The sequence below is a fragment of the Carassius carassius genome, chromosome 32, assembly GCF_963082965.1.
Source record: "Carassius carassius chromosome 32, fCarCar2.1, whole genome shotgun sequence".
Classification (NCBI taxonomy): Eukaryota; Metazoa; Chordata; class Actinopteri; order Cypriniformes; family Cyprinidae; genus Carassius; species Carassius carassius.
The window spans coordinates 22590601-22617424 of record NC_081786.1 but is presented as its reverse complement, the minus strand read 5'-3'; the positions used below and the strand labels follow the sequence as shown (position 1 = coordinate 22617424).

The following is a 26824-nucleotide window of genomic DNA, read 5'->3' as shown; positions in this document are numbered from 1 at the left end:
TTTGCTATAAAGAACCTTTTGTGCATATCAAGTGGATGCTAACCAAATCATAGGTGTTGAGTTGAACTTTCCTTGGCTATTTCTGAGGTTCAATTTCACCTAGAATGCAGACTTCAAAGGAAGCTGCTTATGTAGGCAGCTCACTGGGTTTTGAAACAATGCCTTGTGTGTATTAGCGTTTCGGGACTTCTGTGGTCACATTTTGCAAAAGCAGAGTTAGCAAAAAGTCTCTTACCTCATGAGAGTTAGTTCCGTGAGCAACCCGTGTTTTGCAAACTGTGTAAGATGAAAAAAAAAAGATAAACACTCTAAGGTAGTGATTGAGTTTGTCTAGTTAATAATGCAACTCCTAAAACCTTTAACTCTGTAAAATCTTGTTCTAGTTAATAATGCAACTCCTAAAACCTTTAACTCGGTAAAATCTTGTTCTGTGACTTAATAGCAGTTTAGTAAGTGAAATGAGTGAAAACAGAGCCTTTGTAGGCAGGAGCAGTCCCCTCACTGTCTAAAATCTAATTTAAGTAAAAGATCATTTAGTAAAGTCCATTTAAGCTTTACAGATATTTATTGGAAAGGGTCAGTGTTGCCAAGTCTGTACTTTTAACCACAGAATGTGTCTACGTTTACACTGTTGCCATGGGTTGAGTTTAAGTCTAGATTTGGCCCATTTTAAACCGCAATTTGGCTTTTAATAATGTTTTCCATATTAACAATTACTGCAAACTTTGCACACTTATCATGTTAATTTTTTCATGTTAAAAATATGCTGGATATAAAAATAACATTTGAAAAATAGCATTAAAAGTAGCATTACAGCTATGGGTTTTGGATTTTGCCTATACTTGAATAATGTGGTAAAAGAAAAGAAATTAAAAGAGAATTGTGCCCATACTTCTCTTAGTCTCATAATATTCTTAGTGTTTACTTCCTGTGACAGAGCAGCGAGAAAGAAGAGAGAAGCCACAAGAGCTTCTTGTGAAGAGAGAAGCCACAAGGGAAGTCGTGGCCTAATGGTTAGAGAGTCGGACTCCCAATCGAAAGGTTGTGAGTTGGAGTCTCGGGCCGGCAGGAATTGTGGGTGGGGGGAGTGCATGTACAGTTCTCTCTCCACCCTCAATACCACGACTTAGGTGCCCTTGAGCAAGGCATCGAACCCCCAACTGCTCCCCGGGCGCCGCAGCATAAATGGCTGCCCACTGCTCCGGGTGTGTGCTCACAGTGTGTGTGTGTGTGTGTGTTCACTGCTCTGTGTGTGTGCACTTCGGATGGGTTAAATGCAGAGCACAAATTCTGAGTATGGGTCACCATACTTGGCTGAATGTCACTTAACTTTTTTTTATTAAATACCAGATACAGTTTATTGCATAACCAAAATACCAATAATAGCACAAAAAAAAAAGATTTTACACATAATGCAGACTCTTTATTTTAAAAAGGTCGCTTTCCTACCAGCTGCTCATTCAAAAAGATAAGGGAGATAAAATACGCAGCTATCTCCAACGCATTACAATATAAAATACATTTAAGACTTTTTTCCACTTTGAAACCAAGAAGATTTGGCAAATTCAGGAGACTAACTTGAACATTTCGTCTCACATGAATTTTCTTTTGAAAGGACTGGATTTATACATGTTAGTAAATGTTACTGTTTCTTTAGTGTGGGATTTATAGAATGAGGTCCCTTGGTTAAACATTATTATTTTCCGTTTCATAAAGGAAAAGGCGGGAACTTACTGAAAGGGAATGTAAGACCGTGCAGCTTGATCTGCTCCAGCGTGTCTGGGCCACACTCACTGTTCAGCACCATAAATGGAGGAGAACAGATCCTCACATCTGCAGAGAGAGAGACGAGAGACAGGAAGTGTCCTGCATGAAATTTCATCGAGGTCCATGCTGGTTTTGCACTGGTTTAGTAGGTGAACTGCCAAGCTGTTGTCCATCAGAACAACAAGGAATAGAAGGAAATATAAATATAAAAATAGATATATATATATGAAAACAAAGTTCTAATAATTTTGACCACTGTATACATATCCCTCACGACTCTTATTAAACAACTTGTGTATGGTCTTCTGTCATCAGTCCCCCTCTGGTTGCCTTTACTTCCCTATTTATTTTACTGAATGGAGAACAATGGCCACAAAGCACTGAGCCTGACTCACTCTGCATAATGCAGGAGCCGGTCAACAGAAGAGCCGCAATTTGACCTATGGGTTCAAGGCTTTGTTTGAAAATACTGTACTCTTACTGTCCTGGGTATCGCTCAGATGAGCAAACAGAGCCATAGATGGAACAAAAGCATCAATAGCTGTGAATGAGAAGCTATGTTTGCGAATTCCAACAGGAGGCGCATTATCGGAGAGGGATGAATCATCAAAACAGAGATGCATACTGGGCTTAACTTGGGAATAGGCTCTTCTGACTTGGGCCAGTAATACGTGAATGAATCTGCTTTGTTGCAGAGTTTCATGCTTTCAGCTGGATGTCGGTCATGCTGTAATCTAGGCAGATAGGGCATGTTTTAGGAGGTTTTTTAAGTGTAGCAGAGGAAATGATTTGAAGAGTGAAGCCTCAACAGGCTGATGACACAGCAGTCTGATATGATCACGGTAAACCTCCTGTGTGGTGTGATAGCGAAACTGATGATTAGATGCTTTTCAAAGCTAAAGAACATGACTCAAGGGTTTTAGTACACATTATAAAACACTTTGACACAGCTCACTTTTCAAGAAATGGCCAAAATGAAAATTTCTTAGCATTTTAAATTACACAGCTCACTTTTCAAGAAATGGCCAAAATGAAAATTTCTTAGCATTTTAAATTACACAGCTCACTTTTCAAGAAATGGCCAAAATGAAAATTTCTTAGCATTTACTATTTTAACGTATTTTACAATATTAATGAAAGTTGTTTATTTTCGCTTGATGCCCAAGCTGAATTTTCAGTATCATTACTCCAGTCTTCAGTGCCACATGATCCTTCAAAAATCATTCTAATATGCTGATTTACATTTACATTTATTCATTTAGCAGAAGCAACTTACAAATGAGGACAATGGAAGCAATTTAGCTCTCAATAAACATTTATTATTATTATTATTATTATTATCAATGTTGAAAACAGTTGTGCTGCTTAATATTTTTGAGGAAACCATACTTTTTTCAGTTGATGAATAGAAGGTTTGACAGAACAGCATTTATTTGAAATATAAATCGGTCTTTACTTTCACTTTGATCAGTTTAGTGCAGCTTCGGGTTAATAAAAGTATTCATTTCTTTTAAGTAATAACCGGCTAACACTGACCCTGAACTTGTGAATTGTAGTGTATTCGTAATTTAATGCATAGTGGAGGACTGACTCAATATTTACTCAAATTCCTCAAAATTGAACAAGAGCAACAACAAAAACAGTTAGTCGACCAAAAGGGTCAGTGCTGACAGGTCACAGTCCCCCGTGAAGGAACAAAATCGCAAGCAGGCCATTCACTTCCTGTTTTGTCTATCTCGCCATTGAGCTGGTAAATGATGGTATCGCTACTGAGATATCCTGCAGTGCTGAAATAGAGAACTGTGCTGGTTTTCTTATCAGAGCTGGTCCATTTATCCAGCTGCTAGCTTTTTGTTCTCTTATTCCAGAGGAAGCTTACATAAGCAGTTATGAAAGCCAGTTAAAAAAAAAAAGAAAAGAAAAGAGTGGTTTAGTGGGGTGAGCATTGAGCAACCTACTCTTACCATCTATAAACATTTCAACCATAATGAAATCCAAACTTACATGTTCGGTAAGAAAATATTTCCAGCATCGTTTGTTTTTGAAAAACTGAAACAAACACATAGTAATGCACTTGCAATAGAAGCATGGGGCAACGTCTATGCAAATATTAAAAATTGCGTTCTCTCAACGTCCATTTCGGAAGTATCAAGACCACATAAAAATTTTGTAAAAACTTGTAACGTTCATGCAATACACTCAAATTATGAAGTTACGCAACTATCCACAAGTACTGTTTAGACGAAGCAAACCATAACCTAGATGCTCAAAAAAGACAATCGAGGTGATATACATATCAGATAATAAACATTTTCTTCCTGTCCAATTCACGTAAATGCTGTAATAAAATGTAGAGTTTAATGTTTCTGGAACAGTTGCCCCATAGACTTGCATTATGCTTTTTTTTTTTAACATCTGTTTTTTGTCTGATTTTACAAACTGAGGGACAAGTCAAAATTATTTTCTGTGGCATTCAACAGTAAATCAGATGCAAAGTTCTGCAAGAAATTTGTACAAGACTACAATGCAGAGATGTTAGGCAGTTTTGATGGCTGCTAATACGTGATTTATTATTAGAAATATAAATTCCATTTAAATTAACCAAGAGATGTTCTGTAAATAAAAAGGGAAGAGTAATGAGATCCTCTTCAGCAGGTACAAACGCTTAGTGATGGTCCTGTTTTTTGGCTCAGCAAGGGTCCAGGATCAATCTCCACTCTGTCTAAACACTTCAAGATCTCCGCAGACCGGCCGGAGCCAGCAGAGACATTTATATGACATTTATGGAATGTTTAGAACACGTTTATAAAGCACTGCTATGGAGTTTTGGCTCCGGACAGCAAAGACGGGAAGTCTAATATCATATGAGCCTCTTCCTTCATTCATACCTTTGTTACGGGTGATGGTGGTTTTGTAAAATCTGACATTCTGGCTGCTCTGTACTCTAAAAATCTAAAGGTTAAACAATCTCCAGTGACCAAATTTTCTCACAAGGAAAGGGAAAAAGTATGCAGTGTCAGATAAAACAGTACCAAATCTGGTTCAAATTACAGAAAAGAAAAATATATATATATATATATCTCGAGTAGTTTTAAAATTTGCTAAAAAAACATAATACTATGAAAGCAGATCCAGATCGTTGCCTTATAAAGTCTAAAACCACTCGTCTCATGCACAAACAAATGGTGTCCTGCTTTGTCTCCACGGACAGAATGTAAGACAGCAGGACAGTGTTTAGGTGAAGCTCTTCAGGATGTGCATGAGTCATATATATGAGAGTGGCGCTAACCACTAGGCGTCTCACTAGGAAATAGACTAGAAATAAGCGTGGACTCGGATGACAAACAGCATTCATTACAGCACCAGTGTGTGGGCGACTTCCTGTGCACTGGTGAACACTGGTGGGAATTCATCAACTGATGCACAAATGATAGATCAGAGCTCGAACCAAGTGAGCTACTAAAAGGTACAAAATAAAATTAATAAAACCCACAACCTTCTTTTTTAGTGGATGTTTGAAAATGTTTGGTGAATATGACCTGGAGCACTCCACCTCAGTTTTATTCACAGCTCTATATTCCATGTCACTTCATCCCTCTTACTGAAAATAAACAGTGTCCATGGTTAACTTTTTCTAGACAGTATTACACTTGTACTACAAAGCTCACCCTGTACTGCGGTTGTTGCGGTGGGTTGTTGTTATTGTTCAAATTTGAATACTCTCATTAACATGGGCATGGACAGATATGAATGCTTATGCAAATGTATGTTTATTATTAGTGAACATTAGAGCATGAAGACTAGACATGTTTCAAAGGTCAGATGTTTTTCAAATAACTTGTTCGTGGCCATTAGACACATGAAAAAAACAACATCGAATTACTAGGTTCCCATTACTTTATTGTTATATTTTACTGTTTCTCTTGTCAGACAACTAAATTAATATGAAATAGTGACTGAAACGTGACCCTTAAGACTCCATAATCTGCACAAAAATCCTGACTTATAATTGAGCCATCGTCTGATGAAATCAAATACACATAAGATAAATACATTTGCTGTGCTGTGATTTCGGCTATACTTGCATGTAAAATAAGAAAAGCAACATACAGTATTATCGCTTGTGTCTTTTGCAGTGTGAGTGGCACGCTGAAATAAATCATTTAAACTTTTACATTACAGTGGGGAAAATATTAATTTGATCCCCTGCTGATTTTGTAAGTATGTCCACTTAAAAAATGATTTTTTTATGGTAGGTTCATTTACGCAAAAATCAAGAAAGAAATAAAAACATTTTATAAAGGTTTAGTGAGTGAAATAAGTATTTGATCCCCAGGCAAAACATGACTTAGTACTTTGTTCAGAAATCCTTGTTGGCAAGCACAGAGGTAAGACGTTTTTAGAAGTTAGTCACCAGGTTTGCACTCATCTCAGGAGGGATTTTGGTTCACTCCTCTTTACAGTTTCTCTTTCTTGGCTGGAGACTGGCTAGGCCACACCATGACCTTAATGTGCTTCTTCTTGAGCCACTCCTTTGTTGCCTTGGCAGTACGTTTCGGGTCATTGTCATGCTGGAAGGCCCATCCATGACCCATCTTCAGTGTTCTGGCTGAGGGAAGGAGGTTCTCGTCCAAGACTTTACAGTACATGGCCCCGTCCTCATTTGCCCCTCAATGCTGTGAAGTCGTCCTGTACCCTTAGCAGAAAAACAGCCCCAAAGCACAATGTTTCCACCTCCGTGCTTGACTGTAGGGATGGTGTTCTTGGGGTCATAGTCAGCATTTCTCTCCCTCCAAACACGGCGAGTCGAGTTAATGCCAAAGAGCTCAATTTTGGCCTCATCTGACCACAGCATTTTCTCCCAAGCCTTCTCTGAATCATTTAGCTGTTCACTGGCAAACTTTAAACGGGTCTGTACATGTGCCTTCTTGAGCAGGGGAATTTCAGTCCATAGTGTGTTACCAATGTTTTGCTTAGTGACTGTGTCCCAACTGCCTTAAGATCAGTAACAAGCTCCTCCTGTGTAGTTCGGGACTGATCCCGCACCTTTCTTATGATCATCCTTTCCCCGAGAGGTGAGATCTTGCACAGAGCTCCAGACCGAGGTCAATTGATGCCTATTCTGTATTTCTACCATTTCTGAATAATCGCACCAACAGTTGTCTCCTTCTCACCAAGCTTCCTGCTGATGCTCTTGTAGTTCACTCCAGCCTTGTGCAGATCTACAATCTTGTCTCTGACATCCTTTGACAGCTCTGTTGTCTCGCTCATGGTGGTGGGAGAAGCTGGGGTGGAAGATACAGACTGTGTGGACAGGTGTCTTATACACCCAATGAGCTGACATTAGGAGTAACTTCTTAAAGTGACCGGACTAAACTGTGTTCCACAGAGACACATGACCAATCTGTGGGAGCCAGGATTCTTGCTGGTTGGTAGGGGATCAAATATTATTATTTCACTTACTGAAATTCAAATGAATCTCTAAACTTTTATATGCGTTTTTTCTCTCTTTTTTTGATTTTATGGTTAGTTTTCTGTCTCTATCCATTAAAATAAACCTACCATAAAAATTACAGACCCTTCATTTCTTTGTAAGTGTGCAAACTTACAAAATCAGCAGGGGATCAAATAAATATTTTACCCACTGTAGAATACATATTTGCGCATATAGCGTGACAGGACAAGATCACCGAGATCAGATAGCAGTGTTCTATTTACATTCATTTAAACATTTGTTTCCTGGCTATGCAAGTTAGTATTTCTTTTTACTTTTCACATCGCATTTTTTTAAATTATATTCATTTAGAAGAGATTTGAGTGTGCTTTGGTTTCAATTGGTTGAAATATTGAACAAATAACCATAAATAGTTTTTTTCCTTCAATTATTTTAAAATCACTAAGATAAGAAAGCACTCTTTTATTAGGAAAAGAATACCAAGTTTTAATTTACAGTACAAACCTAATGAACTATGAGGGAAAAATTATAAGTAAAATAAAATAAAATAATTGTTCAATAATTATAATAAAGGTCAAGTGTTGAATTAATCGAGGTTTTTATTTTAGGTAATATCGCCCAGCCCTATTATTTCATACGTTATATGTGCAGCAGCAGTATTTCTTACATGTTGACAGCAGCATGTCTGTGGATATATTGGCAGTACAAATGTCAGTGCAGCATGAGTTCTGTAACACGGTACATTTCGTCCCACATTTGGTATGTTTGGTTTCCCCTACAAAAGTATGTCAAAGCTACAAGAACTCAGAGCACATGCAAAGATGTTTGTGTGGAGCAGCATTCACTGTGAATCAAGCTGCTCTGAGATCCTGCTAACACTGGCAGATAATGAGCTGCTCACATGTAAAAACACTTTACTGGCAGCACATATAATCAATTACAGCCTCTGCAATCTGACAATCACACTAAGCCATATCACAGTTTCAATTTTATTTCAATTAATCATGCAGGCCTGAGACCAACCAATAATACCCCAATACAAACTACATTAATTGTGTGAGATTACTATCCAATGGCAGACTCTAGCATTTTTATGCATATTAAAAAAAAACAAATTTAAATCAGTGCCAGTACACATTCTTAGCAGACAATAACACTGCCGCTGTATAAAACCATACAACGAGCCCACAACGCATTGCAATTTATTTTGTGAAAAAATTAAGTGAAGATGAGAGAAATGTTAATTTATAAATATATCTCAGTCAATACCGAAAACTATTTTACCCAATATGGTGCAAACTCTGCTATGCTTATAGTATCTAGAGCGGCTGCCCCTTGTGTTGCTATAGTAACCACTGTCAGACATGCTTACTGTTGCAAAAGAGAGAGATGCGACGTTGTGTCCACCTGTGAATGTGAGAGGACCAAACAAACAGAGAGGGTGACAGATGGCCAGGGTGTAATTTGGTAGTTGTGTTATCTGCAAGTACTAACGCCATCCAATCTAACATTTACATTGCAACATGTTTAACGCTGAGCTGTCAGTTTAACATGATTTAATGCATCAAGTACCACCTGACCTAAACGAAAATGGCTCTTTATAAGCTTTTTGTGAGCTTACTGGTAAACCACAAACAAGAACGGTATACTACTTTCTAATCTTGAAGCAGTGCCATATCATGTAATTACTTGGATTTAAATGTTTGAAGTGTAATTGAACATTGTCTTTCAGGTTTTTGTTAGATAAAGAGTGGCATGCTCTAATATCAGGGCAAAAGAAGAAAAGGAGAGACACAGAATGGGGGCTTACAGATGATTTTGTTACATAACCATCAGTCACGTCTGGTTCAATAGAACCTGGACACACATGATGCACACAAAGACAAATATAGATGAACATACACGCCTGCTCAGAGAAGAACCAAATGCTTTCTGTTTAGGGGAGATGAGGCTGCTATAATATGGGGTTCTGGAGAATATTTAAAAAGATTAATTCACCCAAAAATTGGTTCATTATAAAGTGTCATTATTTACTCAACCTTTCAGTGCATTAAACCTGTATGGCTTTCTTCTGGAACACAAAACGATACATTTTAAATGTACTTGTCACTTTTTGGTTCAACGCAATTACAATGAATGGTAAAATGCTGGGATGTTTTGTGATACTATACCACGATACTGTGCAATATTTATTTAATTTATTATTCACACTCTGCAATGCATTGTTTGTTTAGTTTTACTTTTTGGCCCACAAACTGCATTGCAATCATTTTAAGAATTTTAAGCAAAGAGAAAGAACAGAATATGTACATGTTGCAGGTCAGACTCAACCCTGTTTTACTTGCATGAGCAAGTAAAATTACAAACTCTGTGCTTCTTGTATTGGGCAGATCTTCACTGGTATAACCTGAAAATGGGTGCTGGATCACGGTACCTTTCATGCAGTCCTCTATCCTGTGCACCAGCTGGTAGGACTTGCAGCGGTCCAGTAGAGTTCGGATGGCTGGAAGTGGGTCAAGAATGATGGTCTCTGGGTGAGCGTCAATATAATCCTGCAAAACCAGTGGAACAGGTCATAACAAGGAAGGGGTACATGTGACAGTTTAACATGACTAACTGAAATCTTCAAACATTAATTAAAGGTGTTGTTAAAAGGCAGTTATCCAACATGTATAAACTGGCATGCATGAATGAACTCACCACACATACAAAGTACACATGAACACATGAAGCCTGTTTCACTGCTGTTATGTAAAAGAAACCTCACAGTCTTGCATTCAGTTGGCATGACATAACCACTCACTGCCCCCATTCACTCCAGTCATAAGATCACATTTGACAGAATATGATGAAATGCATTCTTTTCTCGTGTATTTTACCATTTCCATCAATCATTTACTTTCATTAATGGAACATTTAGTTGAGGATCCTAGTGTACTGATTGTAAGATAAAATCAACTGACACGTTCTACCAGCTTTGATTAATTGGGCAAAAAAGGCTAAACAGCCTTTTTCGGTCTTATGTAAATATATGTAATATACATTAAGCGCATGCTTTATGAAAGCACAGTCTTCGAGAGAGCTTTGTTTAAGAACATTAAGATGCTCAGCACTCTTACGTTCTCATTTAGAGGTAAGTTCCTGAGGTTACATTTCATAAGACGACAAAACCAAAAGAAAGTTGCAGAATGGGAAACTGAATTAAAGTAGAAAGGTCTTTTGTGCATTATCATAGTATATAATAAAATCATATATATATATATATATATATATATATATATATATATATACACACACACTTGCAACGAGTCAAAAGTTTGGAATAACTATAAATATTAAGTGTCTTTTTTGTTTTTGAAAGAAATCTGTTCCCAAAGGCTGCATTTATTTGATCAAAAATATTGGATTAAAAAAAAACAATAAAATTTAAAATAACTGTTTTCTTTTTTAATATATTTCAAGTATAATTTATTCCTGTGATGCAGTGCTGAATTTTCATTAGCCATTACTCCAGTCTTTAGTGTCACATCAGAAATCATTCTAATATGCTGATTTATTTTATCAATGTTGAAAACTGTTGCACTGCTTAATATTTTTTTGGAACCTGTGATACATTTTTCTGGAATCTTTGATGAATAAAAAGTTAACAAGAACAGCATTTATTCAAAATAGAAATATTTTGTAACAATATACATTATATTGCATTATATTATATTACATTATATTGCATTATATTATATTGTGTAATTTTGAGCTGTAGGAAACGAATGTATACATAAATTCTAATACAATCTGTAAAGAATTTTTAAAAGAATTCTATTACATTGTGTCAATGTATAACTGTACCAACACATCTCTATTATTTAAGGTTTTGACTATCAGCAACAAGTGTCAACTTCTCCAGACAGTTAATTGGGGCAAAAATCTGGGCAAAAGTTTCGCTGTGTATTCCAGCCTTTAATCAGACAGAAATTCCTGCATTTAATCAGAGCTGTGGATGGAGGCAGGGGCTGAAGACCATAGCACACATGCTCAGACAGGCGCTCCTCATGCCTCTCACCTGCACACACTGGACCAGCAGCAGGGACTGGGTGTCATTCTGGTCCGCTTCCAGGATCAGGTCTGTTAGCTTGTGAATGATAACATCCAGTGGACCCTGCTCCTCTAATGGCTGACTCAGGTCAAGCTGCAGAGAACGGGAAAGGTCATCATTTACAGCCAGAGCATGAATCTACAACAGGGCTGACAAGGTCAAAGGTCAATGAGGAGTTTAATACAGATTAACACTACATGTACTGATTCTACTGTCTTTGTTTCCAGAATAATAATAACAAATGGCCGAAATATGAATAAGTCTGTCGAATTTGAGTTCAATGAAAACAACATGACAAATTGTGTTGAAGTTGAGTCACTTATGCAGACTGGACTGTAAAACAGTATTAAAGAGACAGTTCACCCAAAAATTAAAATTCTGTCATACATTATTCACCCTTGTGTCATTTCAAACCCCAAAAACGTTATCATCTAAAAAAAAATATATATATTTTTTTTATCAATTTTGTCCATCCACTGAAAAGCCAAAAAAAAAAAAAGTATAAATACAGAGAACACATCTAATATTTTAAAAGGCGGGTGAGAACATGACAAATGTTAAATTTTTGGGTGAATGAATCTAATAAAGATTTTTAGAACTTAATAACATCATGAACGAGTTCTTTAAAATATAAGAAGATAATGTTGTATCAGCATTTTACCACTTTTTTCCACTTTTACCACTTTTTAACACCAAAACAGGAACATTATGTATCATTTTTAATATTTATTATAATTTATTTTTGACATTATTTACCAATGAAATATAATATCGTAGACTATTTTGTATTATTTTAAGTTATAAAGAATATTTACACTGCTGGTTGTGATTCTGGAATTGAAAACAGAATATATAATAGATGTCGACTGATGTATCGGTTTTGCCGATTAATCGGCACCGATAGTTGATTGCTGGAACAATGGGTTATCAAAATCCATGCCGATAATTTTCCGGGTTGCGTCAGTGCGAGAGCAGCTCTAGTGGTTGAAATCACTGACAGCACGTGCTGTTTGTTTAGACATGTGATGCTGCACACTGAATAGAGCAAGAAACTTCAGACTCGGATTTAAATGCAGCTGACAGAAAATCCTGCCGCGCCTCAGAGCGCCAATCACATAGTTTTTCATTAAATTTCATTGTATTTGCCCCGAATCGTTGTTAATGTACATAATGAATTGTAGGGGTGCTCCGATCACGATCGGCCGATCGTTAATGCGCATCTCATCAGTAAAGCCGGTTCGCTAATCAGCAGTAAATTCCATCAGGTGCGTGATTTCACATAGAGCAGCTGTTACTACACAGAGCCCTTGTTAACTGAGAAGATGCGCAAATAAACGCTGAAAATGAACGTGGATTTGCGCAGCTTCTCAGTTAACAATGGCTCTGTGTAGTAACAGCTGCTCTATGTGAAATCACGCACCTGAGGGAATTTACCGCTGATTAGAGAACCGGCTTTACTGACGAGATGCGCATTAACGATCAGCCGATCGTGATCGGAGCACCCCTAATGAATTGTATATTGAGCATTTTCATCAAAACGTTTGTCTTTCTGTGGCTCTAATAATGTCTGTATGCTTCATTTATAGAGCTATAATATCGCTCTTTCCTTTTGCTTCATTTTTTTTAAACACTGAACTTCAAACTTATCTATGCCTCATTGTTCATTCTTGAAGCAAACTTGTGTCCGTTTGGTGATTAAATAAACTGTTTTAGACCGCAGCTCGAGTTGAACGCGACGCGTCCGGAGTGTGTGTGATACCGGTGAGTTCTTCTAGACTCAGCGCTGCTCTTTCTATTTTGATTGGATAATCATTTAGTTTTCAAGGATAGAAGCAGGTAAAGTGTGAGAGTATACATTCTGCTGGAATAATTGCAAGGCCCTATGTTTTCCACGATACGGAAAACGTGGACGATATTGCCGAATCCATTCATAAAAATGTAATTCACAGTGTAGTGCGTATGATGCTCACGGTGAATTCAGCATCTGTCATCTCACTAAATGAGGACATAAACAATAGAGCTGAAGATCTTTGCCTCTGGTGATTACGTTTTGGTTGCACCAGCAACTAAAGCAAAGTCTGAGGTGTAGAAAGGATTTTTTGACCGTGTTTATAATGAGAATAATGAGTGAATAATGATACACCATCAGTGAGCGCAGGAACGCGCTGAAACCATCTACAGTCGTGGCCAAACATTTTGAGAATTACATAAATATTGGAAATTGGAAAAGTTGCTGCTTAAGTTTTTATAATAGCAATTTGCATATACTCCAGAATGTTATGAAGAGTGATCAGATGAATTGCATAGTCCTTCTTTGCCATGAAAATTAACTTAATCCCAAAAAAACTTTCCACTGCATTTCATTGCTGTCATTAAAGAACCTGCTGAGATCATTTCAGTAAACATCTTGTTAACTCAGGTGAGAATGTTGACGAGCACAAGGCTGGAGATCATTATGTCAGGCTGATTGGGTTAGAATGGCAGACTTGACATGTTAAAAGGAGGGTGATGCTTGAAATCATTGTTCTTCCAATGTTAACCATGGTGACCTGCAAGAAACGTGTGCAGCCATCATTGCGTTGCATAAAAATGGCTTCACAGGCAAGGATATTGTGGCTACTAAGATTGCACCTAAATCAACAATTTATAGGATCATCAAGAACTTCAAGGAAAGAGGTTCAATTCTTGTAAAGAAGGCTTCAGGGCGTCCAAGAAAGTCCAGCAAGCGCCAGGATGGTCTCCTAAAGAGGATTCAGCTGCGGGATCGGAGTGCCACCAGTGCAGAGCTTGCTCAGGAATGGCAGCAGGCAGGTGTGAGCGCATCTGCACGCACAGTGAGGCGAAGACTTATGGAAGATGGCCTGGTGTCAAGAAGGGCAAAGCCACTTCTCTCCAAAAAAAACATCAGGGACACATTGATCTTCTGCAGAAAGTATAGTGAATGGACTGCTGAGGACTGGGGCAAAGTCATATTCTCCGATGAAGCCCCTTTCCAATTGTTTGGGGCATCTGGAAAAAGGCTTGTCCGGAGAAGAAAAGGTGAGCGCTACCATCAGTCCTGTGTCATGCCAACAGTAAAGCATCCTGACACCATTCATGTGTGGGGTTGCTTCTCATCCAAGGGAGTGGTCTCACTCACAATTCTGCCCAAAAACACAGCCATGAATAAAGAATGGTACCAAAACACCCTCCAAGAGCAACTTCTTCCAACAATCCAACAACAGTTTGGTGAAGAACAATGCATTTTCCAGCACGATGGAGCACCGTGCCATAAGGCAAAAGTGATAACTAATGGGCTCAGGGACCAGAATGTTGAAATTTTGGTTCCATGGCCTGGAAACTCCCCAGATCTTAATCCCATTGAGAACTTGTGGTCAATCCTCAAGAGGCGGGTGGACAAACAGAAGTGATTATGAAAGATTGGGTTGCTATCAGTCAGGATTTGGCCCAGAAGTTGATTGAGAGCATGCCCAGTCGAATTGCAGAGGTCCTGAAAAAGAAGGGCCAACACTGCAAATACTGACTCTTTGCATAAATGTCATGTAATTGTCGATAAAAGCCTATGAAACGTATGAAGTGCTTGTAATTATATTTCAGTACATCACAGAAACAACTGAAACAAAGATCTAAAAGCTGTTTAGCAGCAAACTTTTTGAAAACTAATATTTATGTAATTTTCAAAACTTTTTGCCACGACTGTACAGTGGATTCAATAATTTTCCTCCACAAAAACATGTAGACCTAGCCTAATCTCTGTGAGTAAAGGTTTTTCAAATGATAACTAAATATTCATTGAGTGGACAGAGTATTTATTGGCATTATTCTTTTATTAAATGTCAGCTGCTAGTGCGAAGCAAATCCAGCGGAGACTTTATCTTAATTTCGTTATTGCCAAATATTTAATTTGTTAAAAATGACTCGTTTTTATTAGTGCGTTGGTCTATTTATTGGCTAAATGAGCCCATGTCTAGAATGCTGAGATGTTACGATGTCACAGAGGACTTATTTTATTTCTTTATTCCAACTTCCAAGTGGTCTAGTCTACGTTAGTTATGAATAAAATATGTTAAAACATGTATAAATGACTCATTCTTGACAAAAGGAAAAAGAGCTGTGTGTGTGCGCACATTTGAATAATGTCGGGCTGTAAACGGGTTCGGGATTTTAAAAAGCTGTCAATCAAAATGTACTTGTCGGGCTCGGGCCGAATCCTGTCGGGCTCGGGTCCTGTCGGGCTTAACTTTTAAGGCCTGATTACAGCTCTAATAAACAATGAAGAACATCTTCAGAACTGCACAGAGAGTCACTTCATGAGCATTTGACTGTTTGATTTGAGCAAAAGCATCATATCACATGAACAGAATTGTAAAGGTATTCATGGCAACACGTTAAAATAAAAGTCCGGTTTTGAAGTCTATTTTTCAGTAGAATGTACATAGCCTACTACTACTACTAAAATGAAACAAACATTATTTTTTAAATTAATCACACAACATTTCTTCCATGTTTGAATTTTAAAAGTAAATCCCCTTTGTTTGCCAAAAAAAGATTGCTTAATTTTCAGTAATTAAAAGATGTATGAAATTAATATTTCATGCCTTGATTTGATAACAATAAAAATTTCAATACACACAGAATTTGAGAGGAAAATTTTGGCTTCTTTAAGAAAAAATAAATAAATAATAAAATTAATTAAGTTTTATGCATTCAAATAATTATACATGCTAAAACACAGAATTCGGTAACAATAAAAAATAAAACATTTCATAGGGCCCTAAACGTAATTTTTCTTAAACTTCTATTAAAATGATGTGAAAATGTATATATTTCATGATTTTAATTAATTAGAATTGCTTTATGATTAATAAACTTCAATTTAACTATTAAAAAGGAGTGGAGAAAAATTTAAATAGAAAAAAAAACTGAATCAAGAGAAATTAAAATGAAAATAACAGAATTTAAAAAAAAAATCAAATGAAATTTAGGAAAAAATTAAACAGATTTCATAGGGCCCTATTAGAAGGTGGAAATTTCAACATTTAATATTATTACTACTTTTATTATGTTTTTATAATATTATATTATAATACTTCTTCTGAGACTAAATTTGCAAACGTATCTCCTCCTAGGGCTTTAAAGCCACAAGCCCCAAACTCGGCAGAGACCTGCGGCATGGTGGGGAGTGAGTTGCTATATCTTTTCAGACTGATCAGACTTAAAGTTTATTAATTTTTAAAAAATAAAAAATTCCCATAGACTTCCATTGTCTGACAAAAACTGTGCCCCTACAGGAACAATTCCCGGGTGTAAAAGGGAGGAGTCTGCCTTAGTTTCACTTTTAAATCGGTTAAAAACACAAGTAAATACAAAATTTCCTTCAAACTGACAAGCTAAACCGACATATCTGATTATTACACGGGTCAGGGCTTATTGATAATTGATTTCTGGCCAGAGAACAATCAGAAAGACGAGAGAAGAATCACCGCTCCCATCAGCGCTTGTGGTCTCAACGAGCTCACAACAAACAAATTTATTCTTGTTTAAGACCTTTTAAAAATTAAATATTATGGTGATTGCACGCAATCCACCCATTAGAACACACCAAGAACTAAATTCAGATGTTTGTGAGCTGTTAAAGTGAGAAAATTAAAGATTTGCGGCAGCCTATCTGCCCACGGGCTCGCAATGTATTCTCCCATCTCTTGAAGGGAAAAAGTCCACATACAGAAACTACAGCCTTTTGTTATTTTACATTTTATTTGTCCATTTCTTCATCTAAACACCTAAAACCCTAAAATATGCTCTATTATACTATTGTTATCAATTTCTTTATCATCCGATTTAACTGGTGTACACACTTTTATTTTCATAATAAACTTGTTTGTTAGAATATAGACAATTACAGTGGTCTATAATAAATATTAGCAGGTTTTGTTCAAGCTGCCTATAATGCTTGAAGTAGGCTACTTTTTTTTTTTTATGTAAAATCCTAAAAAAAAAAAACTTGGAAAACAGCCATATTTACGAAAAAGTGCTTAACCTATAGAAAAAAAACTATGGATTAAATTAGTGTTTAATTTTTTGTAATGTCCATTTTTGTTGTCATAAAAACCTTCTTCATTACAATACAAAATAACAATTGATGCTCTAGATTTGTGTGCCAATTTTTGTGCATGTAATAAGATACAGAATCAGTCAATTAGATTTTAATGTGGCTATATTATCAATAAACTAATCATTAAATATTTGTAAGCATTCAAAAAATATTGGCCCCTTTCACAATGTTGTTCAGAAATGAAGGCCACAATGTTAATGTTGTCCACACGATGGTGTCACAGAATAGCAATTACTTCAAGATCTGTTCAAAGACTTGAAAATGTTTCATTTATGTGCATAAATATAAAATGAATATACATGCATTCTATTTTCATAAACTTTAATAAAGCCCAATATAGTAATTATTCAAAAACTATAATATCCTAAATACCATTACTTTTTTCTTATTTTAATAGTATTGACAACATATTTCTCAAGTTATCACACATAAAGTGAAGACGGGCAAAGTGAAGAGGGGGCACTATATTAGTTATCTATTTTCATATCGTGCATATAATAATACTAACATAAGGACTCATAATTTACTTGAAAAGTAAAACGTACACGGACAGGCCGGTCCACCCAAAGCCCCTATGTGGACAGTGGAAACACTCCCCTCATGGCCTACTTTTGTGTGTTTGTCGCCGCTAAGCAAGGTACAACACCACAACTCTAGCTCTCAGACAGTTTGTTGGCTAAACAGCAGCTCCTCCTTCACGAGGAGAAGCTATAAAGTAACAGGAGACATATCTCTTATATAGAATATACTAAATTTACTCTAAATTTACTTTAAGACGGGTGGAGGAAAAACGATACAGTGATATAATCAGATCAGATCAGTTCTTACCAGTACAGGTATTTCATCATACATTTATGATTAAATCTCATTTCAACTGTTGCACTGTACAGTTGTTGTACAGTGAATTTTACATTTGAAAGCAGAGTTGTTATAAAAAAGATATTTTAATATCAATATTACACTCATATAATCTTAAAGTGCTTAAAAAATTATATAACAAAAAAAAGAAAAATTACTATTATCATCATCATTAATAATAATGATGATGATAACTCCGACGCCGGGACACCACGGACCCTGGGTGCATCCACAGTGGAGGACGCAAGCCTGCCCCGGGCCCCGGGGGGCGAATTCTCCCCCTCCTGCCTTCGAGATCGCCATCCGGAACCGCTTCGGATATATAGTGATATTCTCAATGTTACCCAGAAAACAGGATACAGGTTTAACTCTTTTGAAATACTTCTGCTAAATGTTACACTGTCAGACATGCAAAAGAAATCTAATGTATCTCTTGCTCTGGCTACTGTGTATAGACCACCAGGGCCGTATACAGAATTCCTAAAAGAATTTGCAGATTTCCTCTCAGACCTTCTAGTTACAGTTGATAAGGCGCTAATCATGGGAGATTTTAATATTCACGTTGATAATACAAATGATACATTAGGACTTGCGTTTACTGACCTAATAAACTCCTTTGGAGTCAAGCAAAATGTCACCGGGCCCACTCATCGTTTTAATCATACACTAGATTTAATTATATCTCATGGAATCGATCTTACTGCTATAGATATTGTACCTCAAAGTGATGATATTACAGACCATTTCCTTGTATCGTGCATGCTGCGTATAACTGATATTAAATATATGTCTCAGCGTTACCGTCTGGGCAGAAATATTGTTCCAGCCACCAAAGAAAGATTCGCAAATAACCTGCCTGATCTATCTCAACTGCTATTTGTACCCTAAAATACACATGAATTAGACGAAATGACTGACAACATAGGCACTATTTTCTCTAATACATTAGAAACTGTTGCCCCCAACAAATTGAAAAAGGTTAGAGAAAAAGGTACTGTGCCATGGTATAACAGTAATACTCACTCTCTCAGGAAAGAAACTCGTAGTCTTGAACGCAAATGGAGAAAAACTAACTTGAAAGTTTTTAGAATTGCATGGAAAAACAGTATGTCCAGCTATAGACAGGCTCTAAAAACTGCTAGGGCAGAGCATATCCACAAACTCATTGAAAATAACCAAAACAATCCAAGGTTTTTATTTAGCACAGTGGCTAAATTTCACAAATTACCAGATGCCACCTGATTCAAATATTCCACCAACGTTAAATAGTAATGACTTTATGAATTTCTTCAGTGATAAAATAGATAACATTAGAAATACAATAGCGAATGTAGATTCTACAGCGTCTAACACTTCAGTTTCATCCATCGCACCCAAAGATAAACTGCAGTGCTTTACAAATATAGGACAGGAAGAGCTAAATAAACTTATCACTGTATCTAAACCAACAACATGTTTATTAGATCCTGTACCCACTAAATTACTAAAAGAGCTGTTACCTGTAGCCGAAGAACCGCTTCTCAATATCATTAACTCGTCGTTATCTTTAGGTCACGTCCCAAAACCATTCCAGCTGGGCGGTTATCAAGACTCTTATTAAGAAACCAAAACTAGATCCTAGTGTACTGGCAAATTATAGGCCTATTTCAAATCTTCCATTTATGTCTAAAACTTTAGAAAAAGTTGTGTCTGCTCAATTGAGCACCTTCCTGCATAAAAATGATCTGTATGAAGAATTTCAGGCCCCACCATAGCACAGAAACTGCACTTGTTAAAATTACAAATGACCTGCTTCTTGCGTCAGATCAAGGCTGCATCTCATTTCTAGTCTTACTTGATCTTAGTGCTGCGTTCGACACCATAGATCATGACATACTCATAGATCGATTACAAAACTATACAGGTATTCAAGGGCAGGCTCTAAGATGGTTTAGATCCTACCTGTCCGATCGCTACCATTTTGTTTACTTAAATGGGGTGTCATCTCATTTATCATCAGTAAAATATGGAGTGCCACAAGGATCCGTCCTAGGTCCCCTTCTATTTTCAATATACATGTTGCCCCTTGGTAATATTATTAGAAAATACGGAATTAGCTTCCACTGTTATGCTGATGATACTCAGCTATATATCTCAACGAGACCAGATGAAACTTCTCAATTATCTAAGCTGACAGAGTGTGTTAAAAATGTAAAAGATTGGATGACAAATAATTTTCTCCAATTAAATTCGGATAAGACAGAGATATTAATTATTGGACCAAAAATTACTACACAGAATCTTGTAGATTACAATCTGCAACTAGACGGATGTACTGTTACTTCCTCTACAGTCAGAAATCTGGGTGTTATATTAGACAGCAATTTGTCTTTTGAAAATCATATTTCCAATGTTACAAAAACTGCATTCTTCCATCTTAGAAACATTGCCAAGCTACGAAACATGTTATCTGTTTCTGATGCAGAAAAGCTAGTTCATGCATTCATGACCTCTAGACTGGACTATTGTAATGCACTTCTAGGTGGTTGTCCTGCTTCGTCAATAAACAAGCTACAGGTAGTCCAAAATGCAGCAGCTAGAGTCCTTACGAGGTCAAGAAAATATGATCATATTACTCCAATTTTACAGTCTCTGCACTGGCTACCTATTAAGTTCCGTATCAGTTACAAATTATCATTACTTACCTATAAGGCCCTAAATGGTTTAGCTCCTGCGTACCTAACTAGCCTTCTACCACGCTACAACCCATCACGCACCCTAAGGTCACAAAACGCTGGACTTTTGGTAGTTCCTAGGATAGCAAAGTCCACTAAAGGAGGTAGAGCTTTCTCACATTTAGCTACCAAACTCTGGAATAGCCTTCCTGATAATGTTCGGGGTTCAGACACACTCTCTCTGTTTAAATCTAGATTAAAAACGCATCTCTTTCGCCAAGCATTCGAATAATGTATCTCTTAAATTGTGAGTGTAGTTGCATCTGATCAAATGTGCATTTTTATTCATTAGCTTGGGTTAAACTAATTTTACTTTGTTGGATCAGCAGCTATGCTAATGATGTCTCTATTTTGTTTCTATGTTTTGCCATGGGATTTACATCCCGTGGTAACTAGGATTTACACAAGCTCCAGTCTGGATCCAGAACACCTGAGAAGAGATGATGCTGACCCTCAGAGGACCTCAGATGATGCTAACCCTGAATCAACAAACAGAACTAACAATTATTGCTACATGTGTGACTGCATCATATAATAATAATTAATTAATAATATTAATAATGTTCATCGTCTAGCTGACTACGTCTTGTATTAATTGTCTAAAAATCCTGTCAAACGTGCACAAACTGACAGTCACCACCATAAGCTACTACTAAATATTGTAGAAACATGATTTTCTGTAAAGTTGCTTTGTAACGATTTGTATTGTAAAAAGCGCTATACAAATAAACTTGAATTGAATTAATAATAATAATTAGGGGTGTAACGATACGCGTATTCATATTGAACCGTTCGGTACGAGGCTTTCGGTTCGGTACACGGTACGCATTATGTACCGAACAGTTCGTTGGACTAATTAATTACATTTGGTAAATAAAAAAGTGTGTGAAATTTAATGTTATGCGTTCAACAAGGTAGCCCAATAACCCAAACGACGTAACAGGCAACGCCCCTGACACTCACGCTTAATGTAATTGAGCCCTGTTACAATATTCCTATATGAGCCCATTTCAGCCAGACCGTAATTCCTGCTTTGTTTCAAAAAACATAAGCCCAAATAGAGAACCAATTGAGTAAAAACACACTCAATATAAAGAGTTATAGAGTTCCATATAAAAAGAGTTACATCTTTGTATTTGTTCATATCTACTACAACAATATAACATTTTAATTTTTTTTATAAGGAGCTGTTTTTGTTTTATACAGTATGCTGCTAAGAAAACACCATAGAAGATGGGTACAGAATAGCTCCAACATTGTTCAATGTAAAAAAAAAAAATCATACTTTGTTAGTTTTAATAAATAAAACGTTTTTAAAAAAAATCAAGGAAATTTATCTGCCATTTTTTTCTTTTTGCTGTATCTAAAACGTACCGAACCGAACCGTGACACCAGTGTATCGTATCGAACCGAACCGTGAATTTTGTGAACCGTTACAGCCCTAATAATAATAATACGTTAATTAATAGGTAAAATATGTAGAAAATATGTAAAAATATTTCTATATATAGTTTTGCATTCATTAATGCAAAATTAATGCATTCATTGCATTTATAGCTTACTAAAAACATACATATATACATTTATAGCAGGTGTATAATTTAATGTATACATACCGATTATAGTTTGAAAAATACTAGAAATGTCTAAAATATTATATGAATTTATTAATTATATTGATTTGATACAGTATTTTTTTTTGCTCTCCATTGTACAACTGAGGCAAAATGGGAAGAAACATGGAATTTATTTAACCATTTTCATTTAAATTAAAAAAAAAAGAAAAAATTACAATTACATGTACTTACAATTCTTTTTTTATTGATAAATCTTATTTATAACTGTCCATTATAACCAAACAGAGTTGCATTAAATAAATTATCAATTGCTAAGGTTGGCAGTTTTTTCTTATTTTTATCTTTAAATAGTTTTTTTAGTTTTCTTTTTCTAGTAATTTTCTTCACAGAAACGAGTCACTGGCAAATAATGTGCAAGGTTTGAGTTTTTCAATACTTCTCCAAATGGTAATATCATGTGTCATGTTATTTATACATGATGCCAAGAGCCACTTCCTTTTTTCCATTCATGTCTGTGTAGAGATACAGGACCAACCAGTTATTCATGATGCTTTAGTTTATGCCATCCGAGACACAAGTGACAAAACACCAACATCTGTCCGACCTGTGATGTCTGTCTCTGCTTTAAAATGCCTTTCATAGCTTATTTTTTATGTTATACACCCAGAAACCACACGCAACCAAACGAAATGTATAAGCAAATAAATAACACATTTAAATCTATACCCATTCACAGCATGTCAGATTCCTCCTGTTGTAAAAAATTCTAAAAAACTAAACTAAAAAATTCTGAGAGCTGATGGCAGAAATGAGCAAGCAGAGGTCAGAGACTGACCCGGCGCTGCACCGATGACTCATGCCCGCAGATGGCTGCCAGAGGGAGACGTGCAGAATAAAACCCAAAAATGAATTTAGGAGAGCTTTTTGCCCGGTTACGTCCTAAAGCTGTCATTCAGAGTAATAATAATCAGGACTAGAGATGATTAGAAGCAGCAGCAGCAGCTTTGAAAGTAAGCCATTAATGAACCACAAAGGGAAAAATGAAGAAAAAAAAAACACAAGGAAGTGCATTTCTGCCTGGGTTAGGCCGATTCGGTAGCGGTTAAATATTTGGAGCATAATCATAGTGTTTCTTTTTCAGATCTATCATTATTTCAAATACAAATTAAGATATTTTGAATGAAACCTAAGGGGCTACTATAACTGTGTCTAAAAACGTGAGATGCAGCGCTCATAAATGTTAGTTGTTGTTTTTTTAAGTGCAGCGCAGAATGCCTCCTCCGTCATGTTGCTGTCTAATAAAACGGATGCCATGCCAACTTGATACTGCAAACAAAAACTCGCAACTATGGCTGGGTGAGAATTTGATAACGATAATTATTGCGATATAATTGTCCTCAATAAAATGATATGAAGATATAACGTGTATGCACCAAAAGCAGAACGAAACAGCACGACTCGTTTGAATTGCGCCACACAGACCGTTTATCCGCTCGGATCAAAGAAAAGAAAGAAAAATTGTGCGCAACAAGACAGTCAGAAGGCTTTTCAATCTACACGTCGCTATCATTTACCATGGATTTACTGTAGTAACACTCACTGCACCATGGTATTGTGGCAGAAATGTGGGATATTGAATTTTATTACAGCAGTAATGGTATATGATTATAGTATGCATTTGTGATTAAGCTATTAGCATGTGTGCATTTATACAGTGTTTATAGACAAACATTATTGTTTTTCTTACAAATAGGCTACCTAAAAACCATAAATGTATATTTTTACCATGGTATTGAGGTTCTATATGTGTGGTTTTAACTGTGTTTATCATGATTTAAATGTATGCTTCTATGGGATTTTTATAGATGTTACTCATTTTGATAATGAACACAAATTTACCTCTGCATCCTAACTCAAGCTACTATCAAATGTGCATTTCTAAGAAACAAAAAAAAAAGTTATATTATTAATATCATCAGGCAACCCAAACCTGTTTCTTGATTTGAAACAATCACTCATTTGAACATGCAGAAACTAAGAAATTATTTTTTTCTATTTAGATTTTATTTTTATCATTATAATGAGCCCAATTATATTTGCTCCCACTTTTGATAAAAAATCTGGCTTTAAACTTGAAAGAAATAAAGATATTACATTTATCGTGATAATTATCGGTATCAACTATCGTGATAATTTTTTTGGCCATATCACCCAGTCCTACTCGCAACACTTACCCCACTTTTGGGGTTTTCTGATTGGTTCACTGTTTTGTAATCTGATATTGATGAGTGATGCTGGGTGTAAAAGTTGAAAATCTTTGAAAATAATTTGTTCAAATGCACACTTTCAACTTCGCCTAAATTTTATATTTCTAATATTATAAAAGCAATTATTATAATACTTTTTTGTATACATTTTAATTCCTTTGTTAAACAGTTTGATAAGCTACTACTAAATATATTGTAGAAACGTAATTTTCTGTAAAGCTGCTTTGCAACGATTTGTATCGAGAAAAGCAATATACAAATAAACTTAAATTGAAAAGTTCTGATTATTATCTGATTATTAGACAGACTTCAGTCTGTATTAGTCAGAACTATTAAATGATTACAACGAACAAGAGGGAGAATGAAAGCGCTGTTTGCTCAGGTGCAAAACGTCAGCGTCATCAAAATGAAACTCCCGCCTCGAACACATCAGCTAAACGGAATGCAAAAATGCAAAAAATTTGCCAATTTATCAGCCTTGGCGATATATCAGCCGAACACTATTTATGAAGCATCAAATTTTTATCAAATAAACATTCAAAGCTCTTGGGTTTCGTTAAAAATACCTTCATTTGCGTTTCGAAGATGAACACAACTTCTGAATTTTGGGGGTGAACTGAGCCTTTAATAACCTCGCTGATGTTAACTGAAAATAAAAATATTTTGGAAGTGGATTAGTTGTTAAATTCTGATGCAAAATTAAGAAGATGAACATCTTTTTGGAATAATGTGCACTGATCAATACCGCACAATATAACCGGGAATGGGTATTACGACTTAAATAGCGTTAATTTTAACATCAGGTTGACTTTCAAATAAACATCTACAGTAAAATTATTTATTGCTCCATCTATAGTAAAACCTTTCATTTTTATAACTTAAAACCGTCTTGAAAAGAAGAAAGAAGCAGATTCATGAGGCAAATCTATCCCTGCTGATGTCATCGCTCTTTAATCTTCCCTCATTCATGAAATATTGACACTCTTCCCAGCCAGTGTTCATGTTTGATGGATCCATTTTAGAAAATAAGAAAAAAAAAAGCACAGTGAAGAAAGATAAGTACCCTAGAGTTTGTATCTCTGGGAATAATGTGGAGCTCATGAAAATGACCAGAGTAATTGGCTGAAAACCATTATAGAGGGCCTTGACTAATTATTTGTCACTTCATGCCCAAACAAATGCATCAGTCAAAAGAAAAAAAAAAGAACCTAGAGGATTCTTCATGGATAAATGCATCTAAGAGGAACAAGAAACATTCATCATACTAATGGAGTCTCACAGCCTCAAAGCTGGAGGATTAAACATGAATCAAGTAGCGTTTAGCAAGGAAATGAGCCTGATGAAGTCATTGTGCAGGTTAATGTGGTTAAATGTATTACAACATTTAGTTTGAAGTTTGTCATCGTTTACTACTATTTTATTGCTGTACTGTTAAAATATTTGAGGTTGATGAAAAGTTTTTTTTTCTTACACTCACCATGACTGCATTTATTTGATAAAAATACTGTTTAAAAAAAAAAAAAAAAAAAACATTAAATAGAACTCTTTAGTAACATTTCCCTGCTGAAAAATAACAATAGAGGAGACCATCACAAAATTCTTAATGGTTTTACTTTTTATAATGGGACTATGGACCCCTGACCCTCTGGGTTTCTAATTGTATTTGGTCGCCTTTAATTGGTGCCTTGTTAAAACCACTAAATCCTTATGGAATGCGTCCCAAAACACACTACAGAAACCCATTTTTTTTTGCTGTGATAGTTTTACAGCTTATTGGGTTTTTTTTAGCAGGGTTTAAATGTCCTCACGGCCACTTTAATTCATTTAATGTATGCTTGCTGTTAAAAACTATCAACAATTAAACTACTGATTTCTTGCTATTTGGCTGCTGGGTGGTTACTTAAGCCTCTATAATATTTTGTTCCAGCAACAGCTTATTGTGTTCTTTCCAACCGGTATTACTGGAGGAACTATCTAC

General features: G+C 36.0%; 1 protein-coding gene across 1 annotated transcript in view; it reads right to left on the bottom strand.

The window, feature by feature from the left end:
- The window catches only part of LOC132113013 (inositol-tetrakisphosphate 1-kinase-like), a 51812-nt gene that overhangs the window by 5697 nt on the left and 19291 nt on the right, over positions 1-26824 (bottom strand). The window contains exons 4-7 of the mRNA XM_059520800.1: positions 11283-11408; positions 9657-9774; positions 1735-1833; positions 236-276 (exon numbers count right to left, since the gene is read on the bottom strand). Of these exons, the coding sequence (XP_059376783.1) occupies positions 236-276; positions 1735-1833; positions 9657-9774; positions 11283-11408 (384 nt within the window). The remainder of the gene's footprint in view (positions 1-235; positions 277-1734; positions 1834-9656; positions 9775-11282; positions 11409-26824) is intronic.